The sequence below is a fragment of the Eutrigla gurnardus genome (assembly GCF_963514095.1).
Source record: "Eutrigla gurnardus genome assembly, chromosome: 23".
Classification (NCBI taxonomy): domain Eukaryota; kingdom Metazoa; phylum Chordata; class Actinopteri; order Perciformes; family Triglidae; genus Eutrigla; species Eutrigla gurnardus.
Window position 1 is genome coordinate 7,516,416 of NC_139934.1, and position 15,785 is coordinate 7,532,200.

At 43.3% G+C, this 15,785-nt stretch overlaps 1 protein-coding gene across 2 annotated transcripts; it reads left to right on the plus strand.

Annotated features, from left to right (window-relative positions):
- Positions 1-100: 100 nt before the first annotated feature.
- Positions 101-12,325, plus strand: ccdc149a (coiled-coil domain containing 149a). 2 transcript variants are annotated; one of them, XM_084002615.1, is made up of 13 exons: positions 101-631; positions 2,345-2,506; positions 2,675-2,713; positions 3,052-3,159; positions 3,295-3,411; positions 4,052-4,224; positions 4,458-4,530; positions 4,699-4,783; positions 5,393-5,537; positions 5,759-5,835; positions 6,499-6,531; positions 9,776-9,880; positions 11,223-12,325. In XM_084002615.1, exons 1-13 carry the CDS (start codon positions 581-583, stop codon positions 11,765-11,767), a joined length of 1,713 nt encoding a protein of 570 aa, XP_083858741.1. In that variant the 5' UTR covers positions 101-580; the 3' UTR covers positions 11,768-12,325. The 2 variants fall into 2 exon arrangements, with proteins under 2 accessions (XP_083858741.1, XP_083858742.1); XM_084002616.1 differs by lacking the exon at positions 6,499-6,531 and having other exon boundaries at positions 103-631; positions 11,223-12,323.
- The last annotated feature ends 3,460 nt before the right edge of the window (positions 12,326-15,785 follow it).

Consider the following 15,785-nt stretch of genomic DNA (forward strand, 5'->3'; position numbering starts at 1 on the left):
ATGTTATGGTTATGGCATAATATCAGTTGAGGATAATTTCCCCCATCTCCATGCACCCAACATTTGTATCATAATACACAGTTAGAATTGAAGCCCAATTCGCTAATGCTGAAGCTATAAGAGATAAATAGCATATTTTCAACGTAATTTGTATTGTATCAAAAATTATCTCAATTACTTTTTTTTACTATGACTTCCTGCTTTTATTGTGAAAGAAATCGTCTATATGAATTCCATTTCCGTGTATTTATAATTGTTAACTCGTCTTCAGGGGTGCTGCATTTTAGCTTTACTTCCGAATACTTTACGATATACGGTGTTTCTTTTAAAAACATAGCGTTAGATTTGTATTAGAATTACTCTAAACCTATTTCCTTTAACGATAATTTTATTTTCAACGTTGTACCGGAAGTTGTCTTTTTTTTTTTATTATTCTCATCCGCGCGCCTTGACCATCGAAGCTGACAGCAAAAAAAAAAAAAAAAAAAAAAAAAGTGACGTTGCAGGATAAACAAACGGAGCACGGACAGAGGCAGGGAGGCAACCTGTGTCCTGACATTTTGTGACATTATTTCGGATAATGCAGACTTCTAAGAGGAGCGAGAGTGACTGGCAGGGGCTCGTCAGCGAGGTAAGTGAATGGCGAACAGCTGTTGCGGAGACGGACTGATGTTTTTTTTTTTTTTTTTTTTTTAACCGAAGCTCCCTTGTCCATATGGGACGAGCTCCGGTGTCTTAACAGACCGAGGAGCCGTTTGACGTCCCAGGAGACCCACGTTGACGTGACTTCGTCTTCTGCTAGCTAGGCTAAAGATGTATGGAAGGGGTGAAGCTAGCATGCTATTCTGTCGGGCCGACAGCATCACAGTCTGGGCTGGAAATGCAGGACACCTCTGCCCACCTCTCAAACACGTCTGGTGCTATATAGACCGGATAATTAGCCACCTGTGGGCCTGCAGACACCTGTTAACACTACTAGAACAAATGCATGCAAACCCATTGAGTGCCACATATACAGAGATGGACAGAGTACTCGACCGCAGTACTTGAGTACAAATACTACTGGTCAAAATTTACTCCGTTACAAGTAAAAGTAGCTCAGTCGACATGGTACTCGAGTAAGAGTAAAAAATTACTTGCTTTTAAAGGTACTTAAGTATCCAAAAGTACATGCTTTTAGAGTAAATTTCAAATAAAATGAATGGGATCACAGGACTACAGCAGATGTTGCAGATGCAGATGTTTATTCACAATCATTGAAATTGTAACCAAATGAACCTGCACCGTCCAACGAACTCTCTATCATTGGGAACTGGAACCCCCTCAAAGACCAATGTTGTCCCCACATCACTGGTTGAGAATCACTGATTTACAAAAAACTACATATCTGCTTTAACTCAATGTTGAGGTCCCTTGTCTTTACAGGAAGGACAATATAGGAGCACAACAAACTCTGTCTCCCCATGTATCCTTATGGGGAGGGATTACGTACTTCCGCTTTTACGTAGATCCCAGTGGAGGTCGTGCACTGTGATAGGTTTCCTTCTTTGACAAACACAGCTTGTGTCCAATAGTACTTAAAAAAAAGAAAGGAAAACAAAAAGACCAGACCTGAAAGTATTGTGTACTTTTCAGCCTTTCTAGAAATTAACTTGAGTAAAAGTATTTGTCTTGAAAATGTATTCAAGTAAGAGTAATAAGTACCAAAGACATCTGACACTCAAATAAAGTACAAATCCTCTGGATTTGTACTTAAGTACAGTACTAGTTAATTTACTCCATTACTGTCCACCACTGCACATATAGGAATATAATAAATTGTTTTAAAAGCATATACCTAACTGCACAATATACTAAAATGTATTCACGTAATTATATATATAAATATATATATTTTAAAAAGCATATATTCAGGATTTGGAGTGAAGACCACAAACCAAACAATTTGTTAAGTGAGGAAATAATTGCCTAATAAGTAGTTGCAGCTTTACAGAAGAAATTGGCATGGTCAGTCACGAACCACAGGTTTTACTACACACTACTGCACATTCAACTCCATGGCGACAGCTGCTATTTAATTTGGTTAGGAGCTGGTCTGACAGCAATCAAGGCTCTTGTTCCCTCTGCCAGGTCTTATCTACACGTTAAACACTCCAGTGTGTGTTTTTTCCACCTGTAGGGAACAGGACGGGGTTGCCATCATTTGCACTGTTAAGTCATTTGACCATTGACACAACAAGCTCGGTTGATACATTAGGTGTTGGTGTAACTGTGTCGTAACGGTAACGCATCCCATAATACAACTGCTCTCTAATCTGTCCTCGTGTGTGGCGTTTTATTGTAGTTCCTGGTGTGTAAGCGCAAGCTGGAGAGTAAGAAGGAGGCCCTGCTCATTCTGTCCAAGGAGCTGGATACCTGTCAGCAGGAAAGAGACCAGTACAAGCTGATGGCCAACCAGCTGAGGGAGCGCCATCAGGGCCTCAAGAAAAAGTACAGGGAGCTCATTGTGAGTGGTTCAGACCTTCAAGGTGATGTTGATCTGTCCGTGTGCACAGCATCGACGCAAGTATTAGTACTCCCTGACTATGAAGTCGGTTAAATGGGAATGTTTAATGTGTTCATTGTATTTGATGTCAAAAACTATTTTTAATTTGTACCTCTGTTCTTATTTTAGGATGGTGACCCCTCTTTGCCACCAGAAAAACGCAATCAAGTAAGTTATGGTTGATTTCAAAGACCTTATTACTTCCAGAAAGTGTAAATTGTATGTCTTGCTTGACTGCAGGCTCTAGACAAACAACCTCATAATACCAAACAAATGCAGATCATACAGACATGTCCAAAGAAAATAAATAATCATGCTTAGGATGCATTTAAATGCTGTAGGACTTTTTCAAGGACAAACAACAAGCGAACACCAGTATTTTTTGAAAAGGATAACACACTAGATTGCTTTTTAAATGATGGATCAAGTGGCCTTGCAGCAGTTTTTGCAATTTTTTTTCACTTTCATTCACTTTATTTACTCTTTCTTCTCCAATTTCTGCTCAGGTGAACCTGGCTCAGCTGTTGAGAGACTCCAGGGAACAAGCGAAGCGGCTCACTGAGGAGGTTAAGGAGCTGACTCAGAGACTTACGGAGGCCCAGGGGGACAACAAGGTGGGGTAACCAGTAGCAGCACACATGCAAACTCATGATTAGTTCAAACGGAGCTCCTATAACCCGACCCCTCTGCTCAATCCGGTGCTTGAGTAGACACGTTTGAGAGAATTTAACATTTTATTTTCCCTGCAGCTCTTGAGGATGACCATTACTCGACAGAGGCTGGGGGACGAGGAGGTGGGGGCACGCCATTTCGCCGCCCATGAACGCGAGGATCTGGTTCAGCAGCTTGAGAGAGCAGGGCTACAGGTTGATACATTTTTTTACACACCAAAAAAAAATCAAAAGCAGCTAAAATTTTCATGATCTCACATCACATTCACAAAACCTACAGTTAAAATTACATTTGAGCACGGGAGGATCTCTTGTGTGAAAGTTGACCTCAGGGAGCAGGGAATTAATTAATTAAAAGCAACACAACGATTGTGTTTGTATCCTCATTTTTCTATGAATGTTTTATTAATCCGTTATCGGACTGATTTACTGAATCTTCACTGTTCTTTAGATGCAGTGGGAACTCAAACAGGGTGAGCAAAGGGACCCATTTTAATGAGAGAAATCCCTCGTAGATTTCTTGAACACAATGAATTCACTTTTTGCATTGTGCGTCAGCTGCATGCATCACTTTTTCGTCGCTTGAAATATTCTCACCCCCACTGCAGCGTCACGGTTGTACACCAGCCTTACAATGTGGTGGATTTTATTATTTTGATGACACTTTCCCCCTCCCTTTAAACCTGCTGTCGAGTTCTTGAATAAGACATTTAACTTCTGCTCTAGTGGAGCCGTCTAATACGTGGTTTCATGCTGCAGAGCTCCAAATTCTACTTTAATAAACAAACCATTAAAATACATTTCAAACCATTTCGGGCTGGCTGCTGTTTTGTAGATGGAGGAGATGGAGCACAACATAAAGGCTCTGACGGACGAGCTGCAGGACATGAAAGCGGAGCGCAGCGTGTTCAGGGTGAAGGCCTACCGACTCAACGTGGAGCTCAACCACGTCCTGGGAAACCGCGAGGCTCGCATCATTGACGTGGATGCCCTCTGCATGGAGAACAGGCAAGTGGGACGAAGAAGCAGATACGTAGTGAACAGAACTCCCTATGATCACGCAGCTTCAAGCCCGTTCCAATTCTAGTTCTCAAAATCTCCGGTTCGGTTTTGAATCAATCTATATTTTCTGTATTTAGTATTAGCTGTAGCTTGGAGGACCTTCAGGTCACACATTGTTTTTTTATACAGTAAAACATTGTGTAATAAATACTGCATGTTTCTATGTTGTTACACTGTAGGTATTTGCATGAGCGTTTCAGCCAACTCCAAGAGGAGGTGAACCTGCTGAAATCCAACATCATGAAATACAAGGTGCAGATGGAATGGGTTTTTATGGCTCCCCAAACAATTCATTTGACTTCACTTAATTTGTATTCTCACGCATATGCACGAAAAAAGTACAACTTTTACTGAAGGTGTTTATGGACCATGGCAAGGTGAGCTTTATTCCCTTGTTTTTTTTTCCCGCTTCCCCCACAGACGGCTCTTGAGAGGAGGAAAAACTCCAGCACATATGGGAAATCAGACAGCAGTCCCCTCACTGGAGTCCTCTCAGCCAAACAAGGTGAAAACACAGACTGTTCAGCTTACTTTGAAACTCCCAACATAAATGGATTCCCGAGCCGCTGATCCGGAAAGTGTCTACATGCTTATAAAACGGATGTTTTATGGCACGTAAAGTCTTTTTTTTTTGATCAGATAAAACCTGCAGCCGGTTCACTCTTCAGTACAAATCGGTTTCGTAACAAAAAACCCACTTTGTTTCTTGCCGTGTCTCGATGCATTATTTAATATCTCCCTTCTTTGCCGATCCTTCAAGCCACCGCCCGGACACCAGCTGGGTTACTAATTGTATTCTGAGTGGTAGAGAGCACCACTGGCAGGGAAATGAGCCTGCCAAGATGACTGACAGTTGCCGGCAGAAGCAGCACAGTGGGCTCCGGAGTTAAAGTTAGAAGAGTGTCACTAGCAGACAGCTGTTTCTAACTCTCCATCTCTGTCTTGCTCTTGTCAAGCTGTTTTCCCCCCCGTCTCGTGTTAAATCACCTTCCCTTTTATATATATTTTTAAAAGTTTTGTGTGCAATATTGGCAGGCTGTTGGTTAGTACCGCATGTTTTCGTTGATCTGCTTCACCCCTGTTTTTTTTTTTTGCCTTCCCTCTCCCTCTCCAGTCCAGGAGATGCTTCTGGAAGAGCAGGGCTGCAGCCTGCCAGCCACGCCCCAGTCCATCTCTGACCTCAAGTCCCTGGCCACAGCTCTGCTGGAGACCATCCACGAGAAGAACTTGGTCATCCAGCACCAGAGGCACACCAACAGGTAATGAGATGTGGAACCTGTACCTGCTCCTCTGCTGACTGTTTCATCCAGCTCACCTTTAAACTTCATCCTCCTTCCTGGCACAATTAAAATGTTTGCATAGCTGTTCTGAGAATCCTCCTCCACCTTGAAGGCAAACAATAAACCTTGCACACACACACACACACACACACACACACACACATTCATCAAGTCCCTGACCTGTCTTACTTGGTCTGCAGGATCCTTGGAAACAGAGTAGCAGATTTGGAAAGGAAGCTGAAGACACTGGAGGTTTCAGGACTGTGGAGTCTTCCAGGTGAGTCATATATATATAAAAGCTTCCGCACAGTCCTGAAACTATCATTTTAATCTAACATCAAACACAATCCAGTTTTTAGACATGGATATACTTTATTTTTGTGTGTAAAATGATCACCAATCGTCATTTTACAATTTTACAAAAGTCTCTGTGAGATATTCAGCAAGTAAAAAGTGAATTTCAAGAATATGGAATGAGAGCAAAGTAGGTTAAACTTACAGCTGATCAGGAACTTTTACCTCACTGTGAAGAAAAGCATCTCAACCTCTGTATGTATCCACTTTTGCGACACAGAAACTGTACCACACCATTGGCAAACATGAGTGTGTGTGTGTGTGTGTGTGTGTGTGTGTGTGTGTGTGTGTGTGTGTGTGTGTGTGTGTGTGTGTGTGTGTGTGTGTGTGTGTGTGTGTGTGTGTGTGTGTGTGCTTGTTTGCATAAAGTAAATGTAGTGTTTTTTCAATATTAACCAGCTAACTTGTGATAACCTGTCTCATTCCTGTCTCTTTATAATTAAGAATTATAATTATTAATAATTTATTATTTATGTTTTTGTGAGTTAAAAACAAACATTTTCTCTCTTTTTTTGTATGTAAATACATTAATGAGGTTTTATGTTGACAACAGTGTGTCTTTCTCTCTTCCCCGGCTGCATCTCAGGCTTGACCTACCGCGTATCCGTGGGAATTGGGAGTATGTATTCCTTCTGCCCCACTTAGTCCATCCATGCCCTCCACTATGTCATGCCAGGACAAATCTGGGCAGCCGCCCAGAAAGCGTGTCACCTCATGCCCACCGCTTACAATGTGTTGATTCCATTGACCACTCGCTCATGTGTCTGTTCATGATACCATTGACTGGAGCGGGCGGCCTGAATATCAAACCTTTTGGTCGAGTGGATCTCTCTGAAATCTTACATTCAGGGACAAAAAGAAATATTTTTTTAATGTTGGAGTTGGGCATGTTTCAAGGGCAGGAGAGACCTTTTCAAGCACTGCTTGTTCGGGTTATTTTGATGTGAAATGTGCTCCGATTCTCACTGGAGAGATCATTAATCATGTGAGACCAAGACTGAAGGCCGTCATATCATAGTATAATTGTAGAGTATGATGCAGACTGTAGTCAGAGCAAAGCAAACTAGAAGTAATTAACAGACCTAGTTATTTTTCTGGGGATTGGAGTCAACCCAATGCAACATTTTTTTAAAGATACGAGAGTGAAAATGAATAGTAAAATATGCTAAGATATTCTTTTTTTAAATTCTTGGCACACGGTGGAGAAAAGCTCCTTAAGCTTGAGGAGCCAAATGTAATTTAAGACCCAACTAGCTTTCAAAAACACATACAACACATGTTTTTTTTGCACCTGTATCTATCCATGAGTCTATAAGAAGTAAACCCAGGCTCATGAATACAATATTTTGACATGCACTGAATCTTTCGCAGCCCTTATGTTTCAGCTGTTCTCCTTTAAACAAGACATTAACACCCAACAAGAATGTATTCAACCAAATGTAATCAAAAATTTCAATCCCAAACTACATTTTTAGTCTGAAAAGAATGTAAAATACACTGTGGGGACGTGACAGACCACCTAACAGTTCCCCGCTTTCCCCACTGGAGGGAGATGTTGTGCCGTGTATGACCCAGACAGAGGTGGAGGGGCTGCGGCTGGATGGAGGTACCCTGTCATGAGACCGTCATTCTCCCCGCCATAAAACTGACAAGCATCCATTACTGAAAATGATTGCCCACATTACAAACACATTTAGGGGAATGTGCCGTTATTAGGGAATTTGTAGGCGAGGGCCCAGAGTGCCTGACGACCGCGCTGTCCACCACAGTTAGGGAGACAGAAATATAGAGAGAGATGTGAGCGTCTGTGGCCTTGATGTGATATGAAGTTGGGCTGATGGATATTAAAGGCAAACGGGATAGGATGGAGGGCCTTGGCTGCCTATCTGAGGCCCGGAGAACACTAGAGGTGACTACGTCGTCTTGAGGATGAGAGAGAGAGAGCCTGAAACAATAACGGTGACATCGACGCGGCGAGTCAGATAACGTCGTGATTGATAGATCCGCCACCAGTCCTCCGGTCCACCCGACGCACCCCCGTGGTGAAGGAGTGCGAGCTGAAATGCGGCACAGCAAGTGAAAGCCTGTCAGTCTGCATCAGCTATTGACAAAAAAAAAACACAGATGGATACAGAATGCGCCCATAAAGCTCTGTTTTGGTCCAGTGACAGACTGTTTCCAGTTAAGAAGAAGGCATTTTCTTGTCACTCCCGAGCTAGACAGCACTGCATCTCAGTGTGGGGTTTAACGGTGTGACTGCTTGACAGACATCCCCCCTTTTTTTTCTCCCCCCTCTCCGTATTTGTGATATTGAGTATATGATGTGGTATGTTGGCGTGTCATATAATGTAGATGAGCCTGTTATCATGGCAGGATGGGAGCATGCTCACATACAGTATGTTATGTGTGTAAGAGGATTGGTTAGGTGGTTGAAAGGAAGTCGCCGGTGCCTCCTGACTGCTGCCTTGCTCCTGGGCCCTGCTCTTCATACCAGCAACAACCACCACCTTATTATTATTAGCTTTCAAAGGCAGTCTGCAGAGCTTCTATAGGGCCCTTCTCTCAAAACTTCTGCGCTTGGATGCAGGCAATGTGGCCTTAAAGCTTCACGTCAGCTATCTGAGCTTAATGAAGAAGATATTTGCCTCTGGAGAGGTGATCTTTTGTGTTTTTCTTGTTTTTTTGACAGCTGTCGTTGCCATTTTCTTCGCAAAATAAATACAACAGCGAGCAAAGTTACGATTTATTGATGTGTCCTGAGATCGCAGACATGCCAATGGTCACAATCATTTATAGACTGCTATCGATTGATTGATATATCTGGCCGTATTGGGTCGTTGTGGGCGGCGTTGCATGTCAGTGAGCACAGGTCGCTTTATGGCGATATTTGTTCGTCATGCAACAATGTTGGATTTGCCAAAAAAGACCCAATAGGTATTCAAACCTGCTGCTAATACTGGTTAGAAACGATGTACTAAATAACATCAGTCAAGACAAATTTCATAAGTGGCTTTTTGATACAATAAGATAGCGTAATGTTACCAGAATCGCCATCTTTGTTAAGAGTGTTGGCATGCTAACGTTTGTAAGCTGAGGCTAACAACGTACTAGACAAATTAACATTTTAACAAAACAATCTAACATAATTAAAAACCACTGTCTCTCTTAAAAAAAAAAAATTAAAAAAAAAGTAAAGAAACTTTTAAGACAAACTTTGTTGCTCCTCTTGATGCCCCCGGTTGGCGTGTAGAAACAGCCTCCGCCCACCGCTATAACTCAATGTTCCCACGTCACTGTCAACACTGAGCATCCATAACAATATGGACTGCATTCATAACAATATGGTCTCCGTTCACCATTCATGATTCTCACGCATCGTGTCACCCAGTCATCCATTTTCTCATTCTTCTGTTTGTTTTCGTGCCTCACACTTGAACGCTCGGAGAAACAGGCCTATTCACTTCTGTGAAGGCAAAGGCTGATGTGCACATTTACAGGCTTTTTGTTTGTGCACGTGAATACAGTTTTGTGTGTGTGTGTGTGTGTGTGTGTGTGTGTGTGTGTGTAGTTTTGATGTCTGGTTCATACTGCACAGTCTCCTATGAGGAGCATATGGTGTCAGCCTAAGAGGCGTGCAGCCTTCACTAATGAAGACAGATGACAGGGAAGTGAAGCCACTTCCTGTGAGCACTGCAACGCACACATGCGTGCATGTTTGTGCACGCAACACAGCACCATACATGTGCTTGGATGGGCTCCATCCAATCCTAACATGCCCAAAACTCTTCATACCACTCTTTTTTTTGTTGCCTGATTTTGCTATGAAAGTAACGTTTTGTTTCTTGATGGCGGTCTCCTCACAGGGACGCGAGACAACGCCACGCCGAATGAACATCTTCAACCGGAGCTCCGTCCAACACGTGTCACATCCCAGCCAGACGTGAAGCCCAGAGTGCAGCCACCCGAAGGTGAGTGCGTAATTGTGTGTAACCGGCTTCTCCGGCCATTGATAAGAGGAGCCCACAGCTCACGGCGCAAACACCGCAATTAGCCGCCGCGTGCTAAACACTCACACTTGCTATCTCCCTTGTTTAACCCAAGTGCTTCCCCCATTCCGCCTCCACTCATCTCTGCTTCTCATTGGTGCAAGCTGCCCAAATGCCATGGCATTTTGGAAATGTGAAGCAAATTCTCGCCCGCTGACATTCAGAAACTTCTGCCGTGTTCTCTTTGAAAGGAGATGGGGGACGGGGGGCCATAAATATGGATGCCAGTTCAAGTAATGTTGCTTTCTTCCTGTGTGTGTGTGTGTGTGTGTGTGTGTGTGTGTGTGTGTGTGTGTGTGTGTGTGTGTGTGTGTGTGTGTGTGTGTGTGTGTGAGAAAAGGTGGCCAGGACTCTATGTGCAGTCTTTAACCTTTTTGCCTGCACATCCACAAATATGGGTCAGTAATCCCCAAAGTGAGAGCATATTTTGGTGAAGAAGCAGAACTAAGCTGTTGCTATTGCCGGGATGCGGGGCGTCACACTTGTCTTGCGTCCCCTTGTCTGGGGCACTGCTGCTATATTTAGCCTGTTGCCATGGAAGCACTTCAGTCACATAAGTAATTGAAATAACTTTCTACATTGACACAGTGGTTCAAAAGAGGGAAGTTTTCCTCGTGTGTTGTTTTTTTTTTCCATCGCATTTTAATTTTCTCACGTAAAAAAAACGAGGTAAAAGAAATCATAAAGGGATCAACTGGAATTACATAATAGGCCTTGGTTTAGTAGCATCCTGAGTCTGTGTTGGTTGTTCAAGTGCCTTCTTTGACATCATTTCAATCTTAATACCTAATAATAATAATAATAATGCATCTCTTACTGACTATGATTGTGTTTTATGTGATGTTTTTGCTCCTTAAAATACATTGTAAACTGGCACCCAGAGCTCTATTAGTATTAGTATCATATAGTAGAACTGGAAAAAATAATGGAATCAACAATTATGGGGAAAAAAGCCAAATATTTTCTATCTCAAATGTGAGAAATGTTTGCTTTTCTCTGTGTAATATAATTGCAAATTCACTATTTCCTTTCCTTTCATAGAGTAAATAAGTAATTGAAATAAAAAAAATCAGTTGACTATAATTGTTTGTTTCAGAAAAGGAGGAGTTGTAGTCGCAAGCTAACACAAATCGGCGGCCATCTTACTTCCTAACTCCCTCAGAGGAACAGAACGGGGCAAAAGTACTTGTTTTCTGGTGCAACTATGGCCACAGATCAAGTGAGCAATTAAAATGACCAGTTGTCTCGTCTTCCCCGCTCCCAGTTGTGTCAGACGACAGAAGTTCACATGAATCATCGTGGGAACGCCACGCTGCTGGCAGCGACCTTGGCACAGATGGCGTCAGCGGGGAAGACGCACCTGCACCGCTCGACAGCCTGGAGACGCTAGCGGGGATGGAGACGAATGGGATTGACGGGAGAGGGGGAGGGACCGTGACCCTGGCAGACGACGGAGGAGCCGCCCCGCTGCTGGAGGAGGGGCGGAGTCCGGTGGAGGAGGCGGGGCATGAGGTGGAGGGAGGTGAGGATGAAGAACTGGGTTCGACGGTGGAGGAAGGAGAAGAAGCGGCCCTGGCGCTGGGCGGCGCGCCCGCCGAATCGGACCTCGCGTGGCTTCCAATTAGACGAGCCTCTGTCGAGAATTTGGAGGCGGAGCTTCAGGCCTGTGAGTCCCAGGACACAGTGTGTGAGTCAAACCACACACCTGAACATGTAGAGGCCTCGTTTTCAATTCCAGAGAGCCAGTCCACCGAGGTGTCGAACACAGGGGGGTGGGACATCGCCCGTCATAGTGACAACTTGGCGTGACTTGCTGTTATGATAGCATTAATCATCCCTAGTCACATCCACACAGTGTTGCCGCTGCTCACTAGCCCCCTGTTTCACCTCCGAGAATCACTTTTTTAGACCCCGTTGACGGAGCCGGAGGTGCACTTTGTATCTAGACGGGCTTGTTGCTGCGAAGGAACAATCTTGAAAATCAACGGAGTTGCAAACTTCATGCCCTACAGGAAGAATTTAGCTCGGGAAAATAAGCGATATGGCAGCGTCAACTCCCGTGCCCCACATTCCCTTCTTCCGCTCCCCTGTGATAAAAGATAATCCCAATTGTTTGCTTTCTTCTGCTTCCTAAGGGACGCCAATAAACTGAGCGCTGCGTTTTGTTGTTACTCTCACAGGGGGTCCAAATTAGCTCAACAAAAACTTGGAATGAATGTGATTTACATAATGTGTAAATTAATATTATTAATATTTGAGATTCCTGACGATGTATTCATCTTCTTCTGTGAGTCTGACAATTATTTATATTTATTTATGAGTTGATATATGGATGGAAAATGTGCCTTATATGTGGAAATACAAATGCATAAACATGCAATATGATGGTGTTTTTCTGACTAATGCACAAACACTAAAAGATATCTTTTCTAGTTTCGTGATTCCTGATGGATGATGAATTCATGGTGAAGATAGATGAAATAGCTTAAAGTAATGGATATGCTTGAAATAGGTTGCTAATAAATAAATGGTTAAAATACCTCTAATTAATGGTGAAAAACGTAACTACACGGATATAAACAATGTGTTAAATAGTCAGCATTGATGATGAGTGATGAGTATGTTGGGAATCATTGGTCTCGTGACATTGAAAGTCTTTGATTTGTACTTGTATCCGCTCCCTCCTCCTTAAGCTTGAAGCCACACAAGCGGGAATTTCATCCGATTTAAAACTTCTGCGCCGACACAAAAGGCTGACTCTGTGAACTTGGTGTAATATTTGTTTGAGCTTTCACACACAGATGAGGTTTGTTTAATAGTGATGTTCTGAACCAGAAAATGATGCCCATATCGGCAGAAAATCTCTCCCGACTAATTTCTTTCAGTGTTCACAAGGTTGGTCTCTCATTAATTCTAAATGCGGCGGCCCTCCGTCGTTTGATTGTTTTTCAGATTAGAGCAGCTTAACTTGATTCTCTTCTTTCCAGCCTTGGGAGAGAACTATTCTGGCATCGCAAATGAGTTGTCTAAAATTAAAAAATAATAATTCCAATTCTATTTTAATTGAATTAATGTCATGTTTTGGAAGGATATTTCAACGGCACAGAAAACCATCTTGGTGTGGATTTTCTAATTGGAAAAACACGAAAGTTGCGGACGCCAGAAGTTTTCCCAGCGCTGTAAAATTGATGCACAGACACGCCCGTTTTGTCTTGCAGCCAAAGTCCAGAGCCCACTGTGTATTGAGAATCAGTGGCGAGGGCCCGCTCCTCTTGCATGCAGGTGACAGCTGGCCTCTCCAGGCAAACACAGTGTCAAAGCCAGAATCCATGAACTGCTTATTCTGCAGAAGGCCACTTGCTATTTTTAATCTGTGACACAAAATAGAGGCGGAGGAGAGAGAAACTATTCGAGCTCGGGAGCTATGGTGTGTACCCAGTGTCGGCGCTGTGCCAGGCAGCTGATTTGGCACACTGCAGCAAGCTTCTTCTTTTTTTTTTTAAGTTTATAAACCAGATGGGAGTCTGAACAAATGGAATTGCAAGATGACACCAGCTTGCATCGGGTTCTTCATAAAGTCGTTGACCATTTTTCCTTTTTTTCTCCTCCTTTTTTTATTTGCATGCGTATGAAAAGCCTTTAAGAAGTTACTGAGCTTCGCAGCTTAGCCATTACGTTAATGGTTTCCTTCAAGACTTTTTCCCACTATGTCACTAATGAACACTAATAAAACGCTCACCAACAGATCCTGATATTTGCCTACCACAGTTATACAAGTATCATGCATGTATTGGCTAACGAGTTAAAAGAAATTACAGTACAAGTACAATACATTTTTTTTAAATGGGGTCACCTTTACATAATTTATCCACCAGAGAGCACTTAATGCAAATGGCAAAAAAAATGGATCCTTATATGAGGTTTTATGTTGGAAAGAAATATTACTGGATTTCTAGTATGGTGAGGTTTTATCAGAACCCCCCCTGAATTGTAGATTAGAGTGATTTCAAGCTCCATTTAATGCATTGACAGTTAAATTAGGCATTCAAAAAAAAAAACAATAGGCATATTGGTGGTTTACTTTATCAATAATTACTTCAATTAACCTCATTTAACCACACTAACAACCACCATTAAAACGCCGCCTATATGTGCGGTTGATTCATCAGAGCGGTTGCCCGTCTTGCCGTTCATTGTCACACAGCTGAAGGATTCATGCTTGTCTCCTCGGGCCCCAGAGAGCAAAAGAGGATTGTTGAGAGCTATTGAAGCCAATCATCACCACTCCAGATAAAAATGAGGCTCCAGTTCTGGCAAACCGGGCCCCCGTGCCACAAATTAATCTTCGCCCCTTATCTGTGATGGCGACGTCGCCCTCTAGAGGGCAAGTGAAAAGACATCGTGATTGGCCCCTTCGATCGCCCAGGTGTGTGTGCCTCAGAGTAGCTGCTAACCTTTCCTGTTATGGCTGTAGAGATGGGTTGTACCATATCATATATATATACCACTAATCTTATCACAGTCTTGCTTTGTTCTGATCCCTCGCCCTCCCCAGTTTTCTTACCCCGGAGCCTGGGTGGTGGGGGAGACCAGCCGGGTCACGGCAATGCTCACTGGCTCTAATAAGTGTGACCGGGGAGGGTTTGACACCCCATCATTTCTGGGTCCTCCAAAGGTTTGAGGGATAGAGGTGGACGGGGCCATGTGGAGCCAGCAGTTTTCGCGGGCCAACCACTCAGCAGGGTTAATTACTATACCAACCAGATGCCCCTTCCGGAGATGGTCAGTGCCCTCGTGATCCACGCTTCATTCGCTCACCCTTTGCTTTTTTTTTTTTTTTTTTTTCACGCTTACCTGAGTTTTATCATGCGGGTGCCTCCGCAGACGCACAGCACCCCCCGTGGGCTCGCTCCCCGGGTGCAGCGATTTGACGAGTGTAACTTTCTGCTTGGTTGCTGACAAGGCTGCTATTATCTGAGATAATAGAGGAAAGAGACGGATATAAAAAAAACACCCCACAGACAAAAAAAAAAACAGGCACAATATGTCAGTCATCTTTTCTCCCCCACTTGTCTCATGTGGAGTTCATAAGTCTCACAGATTCGGGAATGCGTTACTGCATCATATGGATTCGGCATCTCTGCAATTACTGTGTGAATTCTCTCATCACGTCAGCTGTCATAATAGGAATACGGTATTGTCAGATGCAGATGAGGTAAATGATGCCAGTCTCACGCTTCATGAGGGCGATGTAGATGTACAGCTGGGCAATAATTGGTGATGCACAGTCATAGTCGTCTAAATTGATCATAACAAGCACGTACTAACTGGCATTTTGCACTAAAGTTCCTTAATTAAGATAAGAGTACAGATATGGGAGTGGTATCAGCATGTTGTATTTGATTATTGCTATTTAAAGCAAACTGGCATGTCGTTGAACAGTTATTGTAATCGCAGAAAGATTGTAAATACACTGAAACTGCCCTCATATTCATAGAAAAGTTTCCTTGATCATCGAATCCTGGCTTTTCCCCGCCGCTGCCTGTGCTTCTCCGTCCCCTGTGACCTATTAGTTTTCCAGATTTTTCCGAGAGGCAAAACTGAAACTAACTGCAACAACAACAACATGGCTCCGAAGGCCCTGCTGGCAAGCGAGGCCAGCAAAGCAAGGATGTAGGAGGAGCGGTGAGCTTGTGGACGTCCGATAAGCAGTGAAAGGCCACGCCAGGGGTCAGCACGTAGCCACGGCATACAGTCCGATCTCTATTAAGATAGGAGATGGTGGGCCAGCGTGATAAGAGCTGACAGGACCCGATGTGGTATCAGT

Coding starts and splice junctions, on each gene's coding strand:
- ccdc149a (XM_084002615.1), top strand. CDS start 581: ATGCAGACTTCTAAGAGGAGCGAGAGTGACTGGCAGGGGCTCGTCAGC. Junction 632..2,344: donor GGCAGGGGCTCGTCAGCGAG/GTAAGTGAATGG, acceptor GTTTTATTGTAG/TTCCTGGTGTGTAAGCGCAA. Junction 5,836..6,498: donor AGGACTGTGGAGTCTTCCAG/GTGAGTCATATA, acceptor GCTGCATCTCAG/GCTTGACCTACCGCGTATCC.